We start from the raw sequence: 18,838 nt of genomic DNA, 5'->3' as shown, positions 1-18,838 counted from the left end.
CCACCCCACCCCACCCCACCCCCACACACACAACACCACCCACCCCCATCCCCCAAGTAGTGGTTGGTTGTATGGCCTTTATCCGAACATTTTCCAATGGAGATCAACATAGGAGTTACTACCCCCAAGTCGAGACAAATCGCGCGAAACGGAACGCAACGACCCGGTGACCACGTGACCCCGGCTCACAACCATTATCCAATTTGGGGTGGTTACAATACAATTGACACCCCACAGTCATTAATGAGGTTGTTCCAGGGGGATATGTATACAAATATTATATAGCTCTTGTGCAATTGTTCACCGATATTATTCAGGTGAGTTCCCTACCACAACCATGAGTGCACTAACACACTGGAAATACTTTGCGCAGAATTATTGTGCGACAGTAAAAAATAAAATATTTGTATTCATATATTAGAGACTTCTTGGTTACAACAAATGACTCAATGTTGGTGGAGTGTTGTTCAAGCCCTGAAGAAGAAGAGAGAAGATATGATATGAAAAACATGGCGGCGTATGAGGACCCTCTCGCCGAAGAGTTAAAGTGCCCGATTTGTACGGACTTTTTAAATGATCCAAAGGCACTTCACTGCCTTCATAGATTTTGTCGGGATTGCTTGAAGAACCACATTCAAGGTCGAACGAACTGTGGATCGAGCTCTGTGTCTTGTCCCGTATGTAGACAAGAAAGTCGAGTATCCGGAGTTATTAGTGTTGACAGCTTCGTTACAGATGTCGGAGTGAGAAATGTTGTTCAAGCCCTGAAGAAGAAGAGAGAAGATATGATTCTCTGCGATAGTCACACCGGCAACCCAGTCGTGCTCTACTGTAGGTCATGTCAAAAGGCGATATGTCATGTTTGTTCAGGTATTTACCACCGCGGGTGTGAAGGAGTTGTCTCCCTTCAGACATTTGCCACTGAAGAGAGAAACCATGTCACTCGTCTCTTGGAAGAACTGAAAACGAAAATAGGAACGCTTGAGAAAGCAAATGAAGACCTGAAGCATAAAACCGAGGTGGTGGAAACAAGACGACATGTAGAAATTCAGACAGTCAGAAGGAGGTTTGCCAAAGTTCATTATCTACTCAATCTACGCCAGGAACAACTCATCAATGAAATTGATAAGGAGTTCGGAAAAGCTAAGAAAAGATACCAGTCGGAGGAAGGACGCCTGCGTGACGCCATCAGGGTAAGGACTGAGGATAAGTATAAGTATATATAAGTATATCGAGAATTCTCTCACCAAAACAGATATTCAACTTTTTTATCAGCACTGCCAAAGACGCTGTCGTCCAGTTGACTTCAAGTTCGACAAACCAATCGACGTAACGTTCGACAAGAAGATAATATATTTGATGAAAAAAAAATTGTCGGACATAGAGCTTCTTCTCACACCACCAGAATCCCGGCCACCGAAAGCTTCACCGGTGGTCTCTAGAAAAAGAACATGCTCACCAGTACCGAACTACATTGTAGTTCCCAAAGTCGCCAAGCCATCCTCCCCGTAACGCTTGACTGACCACCACGTCCCAGGAATCCCGTTTATCCAGTACATCTACGTTTGGTAGAAGAGAGACCGTGTGACAGTATATCCACATGTGAAGAAGAAGATGTGAAGATCGGCTTTTGGCACTCAAATATCTTGTTTCGAAGATAATGTCTTACTTTCCACGATTCACGGAGATATCGAGTGCATTTTGGGAGGATGTTTTACAAACACCAAACAAAACGAGGCCATTTATACATGGTGGTATTATACATTGGCCTCTCTATCTGTGGAGCAGTAGGATAGTTCGTCCCACAGAAGGCCCATGTGCGATTCCCCACATGGGTGCAATGTGTAAAGCCCATTCCTGTTGTCCTAGACTAATGTCTAGTCTCTAAAATGAACATATTTTACAGAGTTTCTAAACTGTAATCACAAAATACAATACAAAGGAGTCCAGAGGCTTTCATCATCTGAAAGTGTTGAAATCTTGCCAAATACTCTATACTTGCATGGGCTTTCTTCCATTCGATACATATATTTGTATGACAGACTATGGTGTTCCCCGTAGTGATATTGTCAGAATATTGCTTAAAGCAGCGTAAAACCAACTCACTCACTCTCTCTGTTTCATCTGCGTGCTGACTGATGCTGAAATACTGCTAAAGCCAACTCACGCCACGAATCTGTTTACTGATGACAAGCCGCTTATAGCATGTGTATGATATTCCTGATTCTAGTTTACAGTTTGCTACGCTCCTGTTATAAACATCATATCGTATTGTATTTTACGTGTTATAGCTGATAATTTTGAATAAAACGTTTTATGTCTTTAGACTACCGCTGCCTGATTTATTGCTACATAATTAGCCGTCACAAAAACACTATCGCATGTGTGTGTAATGCGCGTGTTACTGGTTAAAGAGCTCGCTGTCGTCTCCCAGTCGACATGTAGTGTGGTTTGTGCCAGAAATGACGGACAGAGTTCCTTCCTTTACCTATATTCGTTCTTCCGCAGATTAACAGAAGTAACACTAAGTGGTGCACCCCTATAAATAATTGTATGTTGGATTTTAGTTATTTTTGTGAGCCCTCTTGTGTTTGTTGCGTTAGGCTTCGTTAATACATCAGTTTATAAATATTGTCCTGTGGACACTGTCCTTTTGTCTTTTATATCAATATTCTTAAGTTTGTCAGCCATTTCGGTAAGGGTTCCTCTCGTTCCTCTATCACAAATAATATTTATACACTGAACTCTTTCCGGTGTTTCTACTGACACAAGACAAACACAAAGTGTAGTCAGTCTCTTAGACTGGCCATGAAAAAACAAGACACAATCCCCAAAACACGTGGCAAATTACAGAAGCCCCCTAAAGTTTGGGCGAGTATACCTTTATAATCCCGAACAAACTATAGATGAGCTCTTAGCATGGAATAGAGTATAACTTGGAATGTCCGCAGTTGCAAATAAACATGACTGACCTCTCAGCACACTTCAGCCTGGTTCCTTGGGTCTGATGCGCCTGCGCTAACGCTCCGACACTGACCCAGGTAACCACTGCCGCATGGCGGCGTTCACTGCAGGGAGACGCGTCATACATTTACTATAGAAAAATCCGAGGACGGGTGGTTAGAAGTTTTTCATAGCATTTTCATCGATACAGTGGCAGAGTGTACCTCACCAGAAGAACAGTCATCGGTACGTTCAGTTTTGGAAAACGTTATTTAAGCAGTTTCGAGACACGAAAATCGTCGTTACATGGGCGATATTTAAACAATGACACGCCTCCTACTTTCATCATCGACTTGTGCTTAGATAGTTCGTGTCAGCTCGTTATAGCCACGAAATCGTACACATAAGACATCTGAACGACCATACTGATTGAAAATAATTTGCATTTGCATTTTAGCACATTTGATGACGAAAACATCGCCCATTACGTCCCGTATCATCCATCGCGTCAGGGTTGGTTTAGCGGGTATATTTTTCGACGGCCTTGTGAAATTACAATGTAAAGCGCTTAGATTGATGTGAATGAGGTTAATGACAGCTAGGGTTTGGCATTCTGATATTTAGCCTCCACAAAAGAAAATGAAACAGTTAACGTATACGCCAGTATCATTCAGAAATGTTTATGATTATAATAAACATAGGGAATCAAATCATCAATCTACAAAAATACACACACATCTACACCTCGAAAAATGAATTTGGTACTTTATATTCCTAAACTGAATACACAAAAATAATGGTATGATTAGTATGTTAATACATTGGCATACATATAAGGGAAGAACTTATTAGATGGATAAACATTCCAATGTCTCTGAACTGTTGAATTAAGGGTGATTTTTACCTATGAAACCTGTCATGAGAACTGTATTTTTTGTGGCTTGAAGCTAGTATCAGTGTACTGTACTTTGATTATTTTGAGCATGATAACCCTGGTGTTCTTAGAGTACATCTGATACAAATCATCTGACATCAGCAATTATTCAGATAGACATCAGTTAATAAATAAAATAATAAAGTTAAAGGCTGCTCTGGACTTTTTGCTTTACTTTGTTATACTTTACACCAGTGCATACATACATAAATTAACTCACCATTTTCACTCAGTGATTTTGCTTTTGCATTTTGAGTATTTTGCTCAGTACTTGTTGACCAGTTCATTATTGTGATTATATTTTATTTACATCTTAATTTTATGGTGTGTATGTAGAAATTATATCTTGATATAGATACTGGGTAGTATGTTAACACCTAAACTTATTTGTACTAAAGCACTAACTACTCTTGGTGCACACAGTAAAAAGGATGTTATGGCATTGTACACATGTCAAAAGAAAGTGGAAAATAAAATAACCTCAAGATTAATATGATATTTAATGCTATGATTGTTCCTATGGTGTGTAAGTGTGCAGAAGTATAGGGGACCTCTTGCTGTAAATTTATTGAAGATGTACAGCAACAATGTACGAAAGGTTTCTCAAAACTGCAAACAATGCTATTGTTTGAGGAGAATGTGGCAGAACCCCTCTCCAAGTTAAAAAGCTTGTGCACACCACAAGGGCTATGAGCTATTGGTGCAGCCTACTGTAACTGGATGAACTCACACTGTCTCGCCAGGATGGGCTGCTCATTAGAATATTCTGTTTAGATTTGAATTTGAACATATGTGATTAGCACACGGTGTGAAGATAATTATTCACTTTTCGAAACACAATGATGTAGTTCTATCAATAGTTTGTCTGATTCCTTCTATTAACAGCATTTTAAATCACTGTTAAATGTGGAAAAGAATCTTACATTCCCTATCCCTATACACTTTAGATCACCCACGGTTCTTTTCAGGTGTAGTAGGTTTAAACTTCCAGTCGATTTTGGAAGATACACATATGTCCCAAACACGGAATGACTGTGAATTGTGTACATTAAGGGGAAGATATTTTGTTGAATATGAGTTTCATATGCATGTATTGCTTGTATGTGACAACTACACGACCATAAGAATTTTGTATGTATCTTAAACAATTATATGTACAGTCCTGCATTATAACATTTTAGAGCCGAGTGCAGCCTTAAACAACAAACCAACCAACATCTTTTATCTTAAAACTTTGACAGACAGACCTCTGATGCTGTATATAACTCACGTCTATATTTATGTTAAAAAGCCAAGGGAATTGGAATAGATTGTTTCACTGACATGCTTGTGTCATGCAATCCAGCATTGTCTGTATTAAACCGTTTATTGTGATTATACTAACAAGAGGTATCAAAATTGAATGTATCCCTCTCCCCACCCCTCTCCAACCCCAGATATAGCTACAGTGTTTTTATGTAAAGGGAAATGGACACATTATGAAATATCAATGACTGTTTTTTTACTTAACATGTCTTCAGCAAACATGAGCCCCACCTTGGAGTGTTGTGTATCAGTGTCTTTTAGACAAGCACACTTTCCTTTTATGAATGGACCCTATTCAAAACAAGCTAATACACACACAGACAGTTATGAATATTTCATGATGTATCTGTTTTCCTATTGTATACAAAACTGTACCTATACATGGGTTGGGGAATTGGGTATATTCAATGTTATATATAATGCTGCAGTATGTAATCAACCTCCCAGTAGCATCACCCAGATATTGCCATACCATGAGTACTGTTAAACTTTTTAAGATCAATGCCACTATGATGTGGCCCAGTGTTATATTGAAATGATATATACCAAATGAATACCAATAATATACCAAATGAATACAAATAATAAATGCAAAAACATTGTTAAGTGAATCATATATGTGTTTCAAAAGTGTTAGATCTAATTGTTATTACTTATAATAATGTAACGTAAAAACCATTTTTAGTTACAATGACTGGGCTTTCAGTTTGTTTCCAACACACTTAACAGGAGAAAATAGGGCCAAAATAACGACGTACACGTCATCCAATTCCCCCCAAATGAAGATGCTAACTATTTTCAATCAGTGTGGTCGTTCAGATCTATGTTTTATGTGTACGATTTCGTGGTAATAGCGAATAGCTGGTAGAACAGCCATGTGGGCAAGGTACACATGTGAAATTGACACGTGTGATATGCTCGGCAGATCAGACATTCGTGATTGCAGTATCTGAAACAATGAGATTATCACACGACGCTAAGTCAATTACAGTGTGTATTTGCAAAGTATTTAACTTTTTTTAAGACGAAGGTGAAAGGGGTAGGCCTCAATATGCTTTGGTTAAGTGGTTTTGTTTATGAAGTGCACGTGCTGCTGGAATGACGGAAGGGATGTTAAAAGATATCTTGAAAAACTGTACCGATTCAACCTGCATGGACACAACTGAGGGGACCGTTTCAAAACCCACATGATGTGAGAAAGTCGATTCATTTCAACAACAGCTGGTTAGAAACGCCATTAAGTCTCTATATAAAAAATACCTTTGTCTCTCTGCGTATTCTGAAAAAAACTATATGGAGACAAATCATTCTTTGGTCATTTCAAAATATCAGTTATGGAAGTTGCTTCACAAATTTGCTTTCCGTTACAAAAACGTAGGTTCAGAAAATTTCAGACGTGCATCACCCCATAAAACCCACAATCATGGACAAGGTAATGAAAGACGTAGGATGACATCAGTGAGGAAGTGAATCTTTTGTTCGACCGCATTGTCAGCGGATCCTGGACAAGCTAACGGACGCAACTCTTCACAGCAAGCCGCATAAGCATCCTCCTCCACGCATAAGTATGCTTCAAGGTCAAGGAGAAGCACGTGAATAGTGCATCAAATCAGGCGCCCTCTCTCGTGACATTTAGCGTCTCGTGGATGATCGAGTTTACAGCCTGCTAGACTCTAAGCTCTGCTAATGTGTTAATCCAATAAGCCAACACTTCACCCCTCGTCCAAAATACATTGTGCTCGTTTATCGAATGACCAGAACCCGCGTGATACCGTTATGTCTATAACAGTTGGCATCTCTGGATTCCTGCAGTTACAGGTCAGATAGAACCTGGACACACACAGACACACAGAGACACACAGACACAGACACACAGTGAGAGAGAGGAGAGAGAGAGACAGACACAGACAGATAGACAGACACAGACACACAGACACAGTGAGAGAGAGGAGAGAGACAGAGACACACAGACACAGACAGACAGACACACACACACAAATACACACGCACACACACGGATAGATGATACAGCCCATTAAGTCTATAATATATTAGATGTCTAGGTCACTGCAGATTTTTGTCGTACATACCTTAAATATCCAGTTACTCTTATCAAGTCTATAATATATAATATACATTACGTTTAAATTAGTGCATTGCAAGGTCATACAGACACTGAAACACACATATCAAGTTCATGTGGCTAAGTGTGTACTGTGGACAGCCTCCAGATCATTGCACTCGAAGTCCATACAGTTACGTACTTTGCATTTACGGGTAAAAATGTTGTTGTTTTTTATATATATTGTTTAGCAATGGGAGGGGAGGGTGTGTATATGGGTAGAGAATGTGGATCAAAAACTATTCCTTTCACGCACACACAAACACACATGTTAGTGCTGTTTGATAATAATCTTTCCTCTTGTGAACTTACAAGCAATTATACCAATGCAGATTTGTTCTCTCAGAAAATAAAGATAGGGTCTCTTTTTCATAAAAAAAATCTCAGATTTGTTTTCTGTAGAACACGTTCATTTAAAAGACTCGACGTTGGTGCAAACCAGAACAATGCATTTAAACATCCAACCTTTCATTTAGACTTGCCCATGACGCAACAGGTCTATCGTGAGAAGGCGTAATCCTTCTTCACGGCTGATAAACTTACTTCATCACCGGTCAAAGGGGATTCGCCAACATAGATCGCTTCTCAAGTGGTGATTAGGGAGGTAAATCCTCGAAGTTATCTAACATATTGTATCATATCCTAATTAACACCTGATGTGGGTAGCAAGAGTCATTTACAGAAAAAGAACTGAGTCAGAGTGCTTCTGTCTCTTAACAGCAGCAAGCAGGCTACAGTCACTGTGCCTATCAGACAGTTCCAATGTGAGAACTGTCGTTGAATATATATGCCACGGTCAAGGAACTAAGGAATCACAAGAAATTGTGCCTTGGATCAAAGACAGTACACAGGATTCACTGTTGTAGTCTATGCTCCTTCCAGATATGCAATGTTTTGACGTTACAGAAACACAGACGCAAACATTCTGCTACAGTGTTTACGTGTGAAGGCTGCAACCAACCCTTCTTGAATGAAGCTAGTCTTATCAAACATAAATCCTTCTGTCGGAATGCAATGGCTGACCCCCTAGTTGAGATGAAGTTAGGCAATCCGGGTTCTCAAGAAACAGGACCAGGTCCTTTGATGCTGTTCTTCAATGGAAAACACCATGTGCCAGATCCCAACAAAGACTCGCCGACATTGGCAGATCAACCCAAGCCAACACAAGTCAGTTTGTCCAGGGAATATACTGGCTCGTCCTCCAGATACTGGTCGTTTTTCTAGACGTATGTCCGACTTCGATGAGTCTGCAAGGAAGCCTTGTGCCTGTGCTCTTTGTTTCTATAGTTCAACAATTCTTTTGCAAGTGTTCATGTCCTTTCAAAACCTATGGAGAATCATCCCACGGTTTGCAATGTTGACCCAATCCATGAGTCTGCCAGATTTCGAGTTCAGAAGCCAAGTTCACAAGTATTACATTCACAGTTACTACCAACACACCCTGAACATTCTAAACCTCCAGGGGACGTTCAGAAGGAATATGTTAGAGCCGCCCAAAATGAGTGCGCCCTCGCAACACTAAACGAAACCCAAGTTATTAGTATCCCATCCCCACCAGAATAAGAAAACAGGCAGTGGCACAGCTTGGGGCTGTGAGACAACGGCAGACTCGGAGACCGGCTCGTTTGCCTCAATTCACCAAAGTGTTTGTCTGTCGTGTGTGCAGAAGGTAGTTCACTGTCAGGAGTCTTCTGCAGTGGCACCTGAGAAAGATGCACAAGGGTGACATGGACAAGGGCGAAGTACTGTCCAAAGAGTAACCTTGTGCGTACCAAAATAGCTGTTAAAGATAGGATACATGTACATGTTTTCGTTTTGGATAGTTTCTTTTGCATACCCGTATCTATAAAGAATGACATTGTCCGTACGAAATGCTATGACTGTTCAATATATGTGTTTGGATAGTTCATTATGCATTGTATTTACACTTGGACACTGAAGATCTACATAATAGTCTTGTCTTTTGGTAAAGTCCATGGTGAAAGACGATTTCTGCATGTTGGCTGGTCTTGCGTTGGTGTCAAAACCGGGCATTTCTCTCAGTAACGTAAAGGATTGCACGTCAGTTTTGCGGGAAAAAACAACAAATATACGGAAAATTTCAAAAAGGAAATATTCATGTTCATGTTTGTGTCTTCTATTTATACAAAATACCTTAGTTTCTTTTACTGTTCAACGTTTACCATAACGGATGTCCTGACAAATTGTCTAAAACATGACTACAGTGTGTAGTCTATATGTTGTGTCCCAGATCGCCCCAAGTTTGTGGAGTCAGTGACTCGGGTGCGAGGTTCTTCTGTTTGTGTTGGGGACGTCTTCATGTGTATGACTTCACACTGAAACTCGAGAATAGCTTTAGGTTCTGCTCTCATATTATCCATGGTCCGGGCACTTTTGTTTGTTTTTGTTGTTTTTTCACGTAATGAATAAACGCACGTACCTGATGCTGCTATAGTATGACGTATTGCCTTGCAGCGTAATGTATTGCTGCTGTGATTTGAGAGTTGCAGAACTACGTGTTGCTTGTATCCACTTAGTACATGTATATTGGGGTTACGTATTGTTGTTGTGCCTTGAGCATTACAGAACTACGTGTTGCTTGTATCCAGGGAGTGTGTCGGGATTACGTATTGCTGTTGTGCCTTGAGCATTACAGAACTACGTGTTGCTTGTATCCAGGGAGTGTGTCGGGATTACATATTGTCGTTGTCCCTTGAGCATTACAGAACTACATGTTGCTTGTATCCAGGGAGTGTATCGGGATTACGTATTGTTGTTGTCCCTTGAGCATTACAGAACTACGTGTTGCTTGTATCCAGGGAGTGTATCGGGATTACGTATTGTTGTTGTGCCTTGAGCATTACAGAACTACGTGTTGCTTGTATCCAGGGAGTATATCGGGATGACGTATTGCTGTTGTCCCTTGAGCATTACAGAACTACATGTTGCTTGTATCCAGGGAATATATCGGGATTACGTATTGTTGTTGTCCCTTGAGCATTACAGAACTACGTGTTGCCTGTATCCAGGGAGTACATCGGCAATACGTATTGCTATTGTGCCTTGAGCATTACAGAACTACGTGTTGCTTGTATCCAGGGAGTGTGTCGAGATTACGTATTGTTGTTGTGCCTTGAGCATTACAGAACTACGTGTTGCCTGTATCCAGGGAGTATATCGGGATGACGTACTGCTCCTGTATCGTGCGTATTACACGATTGCCTATCACTGGTGTCAAGGGCGTAATGAAACATTACGTATACCTGATTTGCTGTATGTATTACGTATGCGTGACTCATGTCATCGTGTCCTAATTGAGTGGACCTGTGCTTATGCTGTTGATCACTTGACTGTCTGGTCCAAACGACGTACAGACCGCAAACCATATCGCTGTAATATTGCTGAGCGTGGCGTTATCAAAACATATGGGTGGTATACATCTATTATATAATTCCCTATTGCTGTTGACTTAGACTCATGCGTATTGCAGTGTTAGGGTATTGGATGCCTTGGATATTGCAGTTATACCCAAACTTGTGTCCTGCGGTGATTACACTAGATGCTTTGAGCACCACAGTATTATGTATTTCTGTTACGGAGAGACCCGTGAAGATTCTGGGTAGAACAGATTCGGTTGCTGAAGGCCTATTCTACCCCGGGACCTTCACGGGTCATAGGCCTTCGGGAACCCATGCTTGCTATAAAAGGCAACTATGCTTGTCGTACGAGGCGACAAACGGGATTATGTAGTTAGGCTCGCTGACATGGTTGACACATGTCATTTGTTCCCCATTGCACGAATCGAGGCTCATATATGTAACATTAACGTGTAGATAACGCTATTACTACTTGACATCGAAAGTGTTAGAATCGTGTCGTGATGGTGCTTAGCTGTACTAAATCGCTCTACGAGACACGTGTTAAACAGTAGCGGTAATGATTTCACGCCACGGTCAGCATGTATTGCACATGTTTAATCGCCAGTCTACCTGTAGCAACCAAGTGTATTCGTCCAGATTACTTGCCCCGCCTGCTTGTCACAAGCGCGTTCACTGCCCTGGCCCATCTAATACTTGTCAAGCGTAGTTGCACTTAAACAAGTACCTGTGTGTGTTGTAGTGTTCTCGTAGTTCTTACATGTTACAGTATATTGGCTTAAGGTGATAAACTGAAGTCTTTCAACGCAAGTGGTTTGTCTAAAAATGTGGATCATGATCTGGTAAATCTTGGAACCTGTACGGAGAACTGAGGCGATCGGGACTGTAGGTGAATGTGCTTGAGAAAAAGCTTGTCCATGTAAGCGACTGTTACATGGCTAACTTCTGTAACAGGCTGGAGTTAATGCTGTCCCTAATAGTCTGAACCCCTTTAAACTAAATTGGGTGCGGCGGGGTATCTTAGTGGTTAAAGCGTTCGCTCGTCACGTAGAAGACAAATCAGAAGACGACATTAAGTATGAGGTAGGATACGATATTTTAACCAACATGACTCGGTAGTAGATATACACTATAGTCAGTTTGGCTGAAAAGCGGACCGATGAATTGTAGTCTATACCGAAACTACGAGTAATAAGCATGAAATACTCCCAAAGAATAATATTGGGTTTTTTTGTTAAAGAATTTGTTTAACAAACTATCAATAAACCATTGACAGGGTTCACCGTTAGTTACGAGAGAGGGACAGCCAAGTGTGCGAGAAAAGATATAGAAGGCACAGCACAGGTAAGTGAATCAATCATACTTTTCGGCACTTGTGGACGTGCTTCTCTAACACCTAGCTTTCCCTATTGACAGAGTTCACTGTTAGTCACGAGGGAGGAGTACGGAGAAAGGGACAGCCAGGTGTGCGAGAAAGGATGGAAACGGCACAGCACAGGTAAATGAATCAATAAGTTTGTCGGCACTTGTGCACATGCTTCTTGGCCACCTGTCTGTTCCTTTCTACTCCGACCAATGCAGCCATGTTGACTGAGGTATAAAGTATACCTTACACCAACCTTGTTTGGTTTTACACAAACTTTCTACATCGAAGTCAGTTTATTTCAGTACATAACAAATTACATGTTACATGTTGTAAATAACAACACGAACGAGGATACTGTAGACCCTAAATACACTGACTGTGACTAAATACAATAACTGTGACGAAAGTTGCTGGATTTCTATATCAGATAAAAAAAATAAATCTGTTTAAAACAAAACTAGCAGAAAAAGAACACGAATCCACTATATCAGATAAAGAATAAATATGTTTAAAACAGAATTAACAGAAAGAGCATTATCTTTCATATTTTGAGGGCTGTATTATTTTGTCCATGAACTGGAATGTAGGTTTATGCAGATGTCTAACTGGTGGGGGCCAGGTATCCGCTGCTCCAATGCTTACAAAAGTGAAAAGTCATGTTGTGTTCTTGTGGACTAACTGGCTCTGAAACAGACACAAATTGCCACAATTGAGACAGACACAATTGAGCGACCCTTACATATTTCATTAATGCTGGCTGAGCAAATGTTACCAGACTATATTTTCATTAAATAGTCGACAGGTGGAAAGTTTACAACATCTATGTACACCACAAAGTCGTAAACTATTATCAAGAACGTAAACCTCGCGCTCACTCATATTATTGATGAGTTGTACATCTTTTGAACTATTGCCGTTTTTCATCACAGAAGCTTTGAAATGCTACTCAAAGAAGTTAATAGTGGAATAACCGAAGACCACACGGCTTGTATTTAAACGTGAGGTGAAACAACAAACAATTTGTCAGTAGCGTCATGAGGTTTACTTACAGAAAAGCCATTTTCCCGTGGCCCCCCATCCAGTGGCCACGCTCACATATCTGATCTGCGTTACAGCCTGGTCTGTCCATGACAGGAAGGTGCGGCTCCCGACGTCTCTGCCAGCACCTACGGCGATCCTACCTCCGCTGAAGCTTATCCAAAATGGCAGGTGCTTGCTTCCAGAAAGTGGCCTGTGGCGCACAGTTGCAAGATTTGGTCCTTGCTTCCTGTTTCTGATGACGGATTGGGTGTTTCGCCAACCTCCAATGACGATTTCGAACATATTATTAACGTAGTTGTCTCTGCTGCTAAGCAAGGCGATGTGAGCGTCATTGGTGGCCTTTACCCAGAAGGTGAAGGATGTTTGTCCGTTGAGGCGAAAGCCGAGATCAGCGAGGGAATTGTAGTGGTAGTCGTTACCCGTAGCGAGACAAGTTACTGTGTAGTTAAGCCCTGTAACATGAACATAGCAGTATACAGTGAGTGAGTGAGTGAGTTTAGTTTTACGCCGCACTCAGCAATATTCCAGATATATGGCGGCGGTCTTTAAATAATCGAGTCTGGACCACACAATCCAATGATCAACAACATGAGCATCGATCTGCGCAATTGGGAACCGATGACATGTGTCAATCAAGTCAGCGAGGCTGACCACCTGATCCTGTTAGTCGCCTCTTGCGACATGCACAGTCGCCTTTTATGGCAAGCATGGGTTGCTGAAGGCCTGTTCTACCCCGGGACCGTCACGGATCAGCAGCATAAAACCTTTTGGTTGTACCATACAGCAGAGAAAATAGGTTGTATTCATTTGTTGGGGTGTGATTTACAATTGTACTTTTCATATGATTTTAGTCAAACACACATTCTCACCTGAATTCAACAAGAAGTTAGGATGTACGGAGTGAGTGAGTTTAATTTTTCACCGCTTTTATCAATATTCCAGAACTATCACAGTGGGGACATGGGTTTCACACATGAATTGATTGTACTTTATGAGTAGATCACTTTTTACTTGGAGTTACTTTAGATACAACTGTTAGCTCTTCATAAACATGTATTTTGTAAGCTCGGCAATCGGCGTCTGCCACGCGGTGAAGTATTGAACAAAATGATATAAGGCACAACCAGTAAACTACTAGTTTACTACTGACGGTACCGCTAATCTACTTACCAAACTGCCACTGGCCCGTTGATCTCCATCCAGTGGAAACAGCGATGTACCTGACGGTGTGAGGGGAGGGGTCTCTCCACGACATGAATCGCCCAACACCAACAGTCGTCCCAGTTCCAACGGAGATCACACCGCCATCCCAAGAAATCCAGAAATCACGGAAACGAGTTGCACTCAGTGGTCGGTGGCGAGCTGTCACCCTGTTAGCGTGCTGCATGCCTGTTCTGATCACTGATTGGGTGTTAGCCCATCCACCAATCACAATCTCGTATATGTACCGATTGGTTACTCCTTCATTCTGTAGTAGGGCCACGTGAGCATCGTTTGACGCGCGGACCTGGGAGAAAACAACTGACCTTTACGACCATTGCATGTATTCAATATTTTAATTTGTAATCATCATTTCCTTACTCTGTAATTAACACTGCGTGAACGAGTATGGTTTTACGCCGCTTTTAGCTATGAGGAATCGAACCCGAGTCTTCGACATGTCGAGTGAACTCTTTAACCACTGGGCTACCCCATCGCGCGTAAATGACATTGGCCTCTGAGAAAATAATTCCATACAACAACTCGCAATTCAAACAAAACGTGTCTCTTCTTTCTCCAATAGATTGCCCTCTCATCATCAAAGTGAATGAAGCAGTAAGACCTTCCTTTTATGCAGGCATATATAGACATAAAAAAGTCATACATATAAGCACGCGTGACGTCAGTTCCTGGTTTACCCACTCTCCTACCCAGAGTTCGATGGGGTGAGCCAGCATAGTATCTCTGCCACAGGCCAGAAAGATGTGACGATTCCTCACATCTTACACAGTTCATTTAATATAATGTGCACATTTCATAACTGTTTTATTATATTTTTTTGAGTCTAGACATGTAATTAAATATCATGTTTAAAATGGTTCAGTTTCACTGAGAAATTACCCTAAAAGCTGTAACACTATTTCGATTTGCGCAGCGATCCTTTGTTTACATGGGTTGTACGGCTCCACGTGCTGTCGTCGAAGCCTTATCGAGAAGAAACGATGAAGCCGGTTTGAAATATAAATACGTATTGTCATAAACCTTACTGACGTAGTTGTAGAGGAATATTTACGTAACAGTGTAAAATAATATGAAAACCTCGCCGAATCGCGTTAATCCAGTCTCAGCTTATCTACGAATATGCGCTGTTGTTTGCAAACAAGAGAAAAGTCCGATCACGTGATATGCAAATTAGCCTGTGGCAGTGATGTTATGCTAAGTCATCGCTGCGGCAGAGTGTGCGGTTTACCTTGAACTTGAAGGATGTGGCGCCAGGGGATAAGTCCACACCCTGTTCGTGAAGGGATTGGTAGCTGTAAGTTGTAGTCGTCGCAAGTTCCACGAAGGCTGCGCCACCAGCAATGACAAAAATCGATTTAAAACGTAAAATCCTTCAATATTTTAGTCAAAAGATTTGCAGCTGTATGTGTTACATGTTTATTTGACCCGTGAAGGTGAAGGTCACGGGGTAGACTAAGCCTTCACCAACCCATGCGACTATCCTTGTCCTAAGATCCGATTAACGGGACCGGGTGGTCAGACTCGCTGACTTGGTTGACACATGTCATCGGTTCCCAATTGCGCAGATCGATGCTCATGTTGTTGATCACTGGATTGTGTGGTTCAGACTCGATTATTTACAGACCGCCGCCATATAGCTGGAATATTGCTGAGTGCGGCGTAAAACTAGACTCACTCACTACATGTTATTTCCTTTGTTGAACATTTCTCTGAATAAACTGTAATGCATGTCATGACCTAACCATGAGCAGTCCCGTCACACTGGGAATGTTGACTGGAACCTACAAGCGCTGACATATCCTGATGTATCACAAAACTAGTGTAGCATAAACACAAGTGTAATATTTGTACAATGTCCCATGCAGTCTCTCTGACTTTTCCTGTTCGGAGGGCAATTAGACACGATACATAACCCAGCAACGTACAGTCTAGGCTCACAGTGCATTGTTTAGCCAGTGCTTTTAGAAACTATTTTCTACAAATTACTTCAAAACGTATTATGACGGGTTTGTAAACTTTGTAATGGTAACGATATTGGCAACGCGTTTCATTGTTTACTTGTTTGTTCTCGCGTTATATATGCAACATTTAAACATTTAACGCCGTATTTGTTTACCAGATCAAATGTTCACAATATGTTTGCATTATTCTATAACAATAAGATGGTATTTTTAGAAAAATCGCTTCATTTTAAATGTTTTAAAGTAAAGAATTGTCGGTAAAATTACTCCATCTAAATAGTTCTATTTCTATGAATCATACATTTACTTGTATCGTTATGTAATGCATTAACATATATATTCATCGTGTAATAGTATTCACCTGCATATATGAAATACTCGACTACACAAATACTGTATATAACCATATAGGTATAGTTACTTAAAACACATATGTAACCTCATAAGCCGATGTCTGCGGCCTCAGTTGAAAGTAAAGTTCAGTTCAGTTCAGAATTCTATATATAGGCCACCTGTCACCATGGGCAAGAAGGATCACCCTAAATACTCACGCGGACACCCGTCAGTCACAGCTGACAGCATCACAGCTGCCAGCGTCGTTGTCAACAAGTGTATTTTTCCCATCTTCTCTAGTTCTACAACAAATACAGATTACTTGTTACAGTGAGTTAGCATTCAGTATTTCAGTTATATCGTGACGATAACAATGCAATTTATATCAATATTAAAATCAGTAATCGATACACATACAACATAACAGACCTGTCATCCAAGGACAGTAAACTACTAGAGCATCACAACTCTTAATCTATAACTGGCACGCTGTTATAAGAATATATCACTATAGGCAAGATACAATATGAAAACGGGCTTAGAGCACCCGGATATGTGACGCAACGAGTGGACGCTTTTACCTTCAGGAAAAGAAACCAGTAACTGAAAAGCTGGCACTGAGATACTGAGAAACGGCAATGTTTCAAGCTGGCACTGAGATACTGAGAAACGGCAATGTTTCATGCTGACACTGAGATAATGAGAAACGGCAATGTTTCATGCTGGCATTGAGATAATGAGAAACGGCAATGTTTCATGCTGGTACTGAGATAATGAGAAACGGCAATGTTTCATGCAGTGTTTGGGGAGTGCTGATGTCATATTGCTGATGACATCACGTTTTTAGACTTTTATGCATTAATCAGTTCTGTAACTGGACGCACTAGCAGACTCTTCACATCGCTAAACTGCGTTGAGAGCGCATGAAAACCCGAATACCTCGAACAAGTATTATTCCTTGATAATTAATAACTTTATGACGAAAGGTAAGTGTAACACGTCCAACATTTTTAGAGTCCTAAAGGTTACTGTCAGACTAACATGACTGTTGGGGTTTCACATTTTTAGAGTCCTAAAGGTTACTGTCAGACTAACATGACTGTCGGGGTTTCACTAAACCATAACAATTTCACTTCAGCAGAAGGCTCTGTGAACATACCTGTCAGACGTCCCTGTATTTCTCAGTGAAGCCGTAGAGAGTTGGCTGTCTTGCTTGTTACATCGCTGTTTTATATACACTGAAAACCCGGATATGTGACGCAACGAATGGACGTTTTTACCTTCAGGAAAAGGAACCTGTAGCGTTTCGTGGAAAACACTTTCTATTTTCCGTAAAGAGTGTTTGTACACGTCTGAACTTTCAAATAATATGTTGTCAGGGATGACACATCCAGCCAAGTTCCAGGAACTGACATTGTTTACTGTAACTTAAAACCACACGAAATGTGGATGACGTCAACACCTCGTGTAGATGACCCACTATTTTGACAGAACATGTCAAAACATTGATTACAAAACAGTCTCGTTTCCTGTTTAGTTGGTTCGTTCCTCTTGCGCAACTTAGTGCGATAACCAGTCCAGAATTTTTAGACTTTGTCATTTAACTGGATGCATAAATATTAATCAGCATGATCTGATAAATCTACACACTTGTATATTGCAGCCCTAAGCTCCTTCTAATCCTAGCAAACACATCGTAGAGCGTGCTCTGTCGTACAACGAGCCCTGACAAACGGAAACCTGGAAATCCTGGAAATCTCAAAACGAGGCTCTGCCGCTAGAAAAGTTTGGTGGTCAGTGACGGAACTGATAATACATCAACCTCATTGTGCGTTACAGAACTAAGCTCAATAAGCGCAAAACACACATAACAGTTTTAACCAGTGAGCCACGTGCATTGTGAATGATTTTACGACCACATCAAACAGGGACAGACTGTGATTCTATAGTTAAGGTATGCTGCCTGAACCTCGACATAAAGTATAGAAAGACGGTGTTATTAAAATTTAAATTTAAAATTCATTTGTAAATGCCAATTTCATATGAAACAAGGAGCTGGAGTGCAGTTTAACCAGAGCTTGTTGTGGTGTTAATTTTCACGTTCACACAAGAAAATACGGATCAGATTAAAAGTAGGTCATTGTCTGAATAGGTTAATGAGACCTATGTTTCTGTATGCTGTCCGACATCACTGAACAAGGGCTTGGACTGTTTCTACTTTTGACACCCAAATGA

General features: G+C 40.9%; 2 protein-coding genes across 3 annotated transcripts; one reads left to right on the top strand and one right to left on the bottom strand.

The window, feature by feature from the left end:
• The first annotated feature begins 509 nt into the window (after positions 1-509).
• On the top strand, positions 510-2,241 carry LOC137280848 (tripartite motif-containing protein 12A-like). The gene is made up of 2 exons (XM_067812045.1): positions 510-1,193; positions 1,228-2,241. The coding sequence occupies exons 1-2, from the start codon at positions 510-512 to the stop codon at positions 1,510-1,512; spliced, it is 969 nt and encodes a 322-aa protein (XP_067668146.1). The 3' UTR covers positions 1,513-2,241.
• Positions 2,242-12,321: 10,080 nt separating this feature from the next.
• LOC137281393 (uncharacterized) lies at positions 12,322-18,057 on the bottom strand. 2 transcript variants are annotated; one of them, XM_067812592.1, is made up of 6 exons: positions 17,763-18,057; positions 16,822-16,905; positions 15,538-15,635; positions 14,259-14,595; positions 13,097-13,540; positions 12,322-12,731 (listed from the first exon to the last, which is right to left on the bottom strand). In XM_067812592.1, coding segments are annotated over exons 2-6 (954 nt in total). In that variant the 5' UTR covers positions 16,895-16,905; positions 17,763-18,057; the 3' UTR covers positions 12,322-12,729. The 2 variants fall into 2 exon arrangements, with proteins under 2 accessions (XP_067668693.1, XP_067668692.1); XM_067812591.1 differs by lacking the exon at positions 12,322-12,731 and having other exon boundaries at positions 13,089-13,540; positions 17,763-17,852.
• Between the last annotated feature and the right edge of the window lie 781 nt (positions 18,058-18,838).

This window comes from Haliotis asinina, chromosome 4 (genome assembly GCF_037392515.1).
Source record: "Haliotis asinina isolate JCU_RB_2024 chromosome 4, JCU_Hal_asi_v2, whole genome shotgun sequence".
In the NCBI taxonomy this organism is placed as follows: Eukaryota; Metazoa; Mollusca; class Gastropoda; order Lepetellida; family Haliotidae; genus Haliotis; species Haliotis asinina.
The sequence above is the reverse complement of the archived record's forward strand: the minus strand, read 5'-3'. Positions and strand labels throughout refer to the sequence as shown.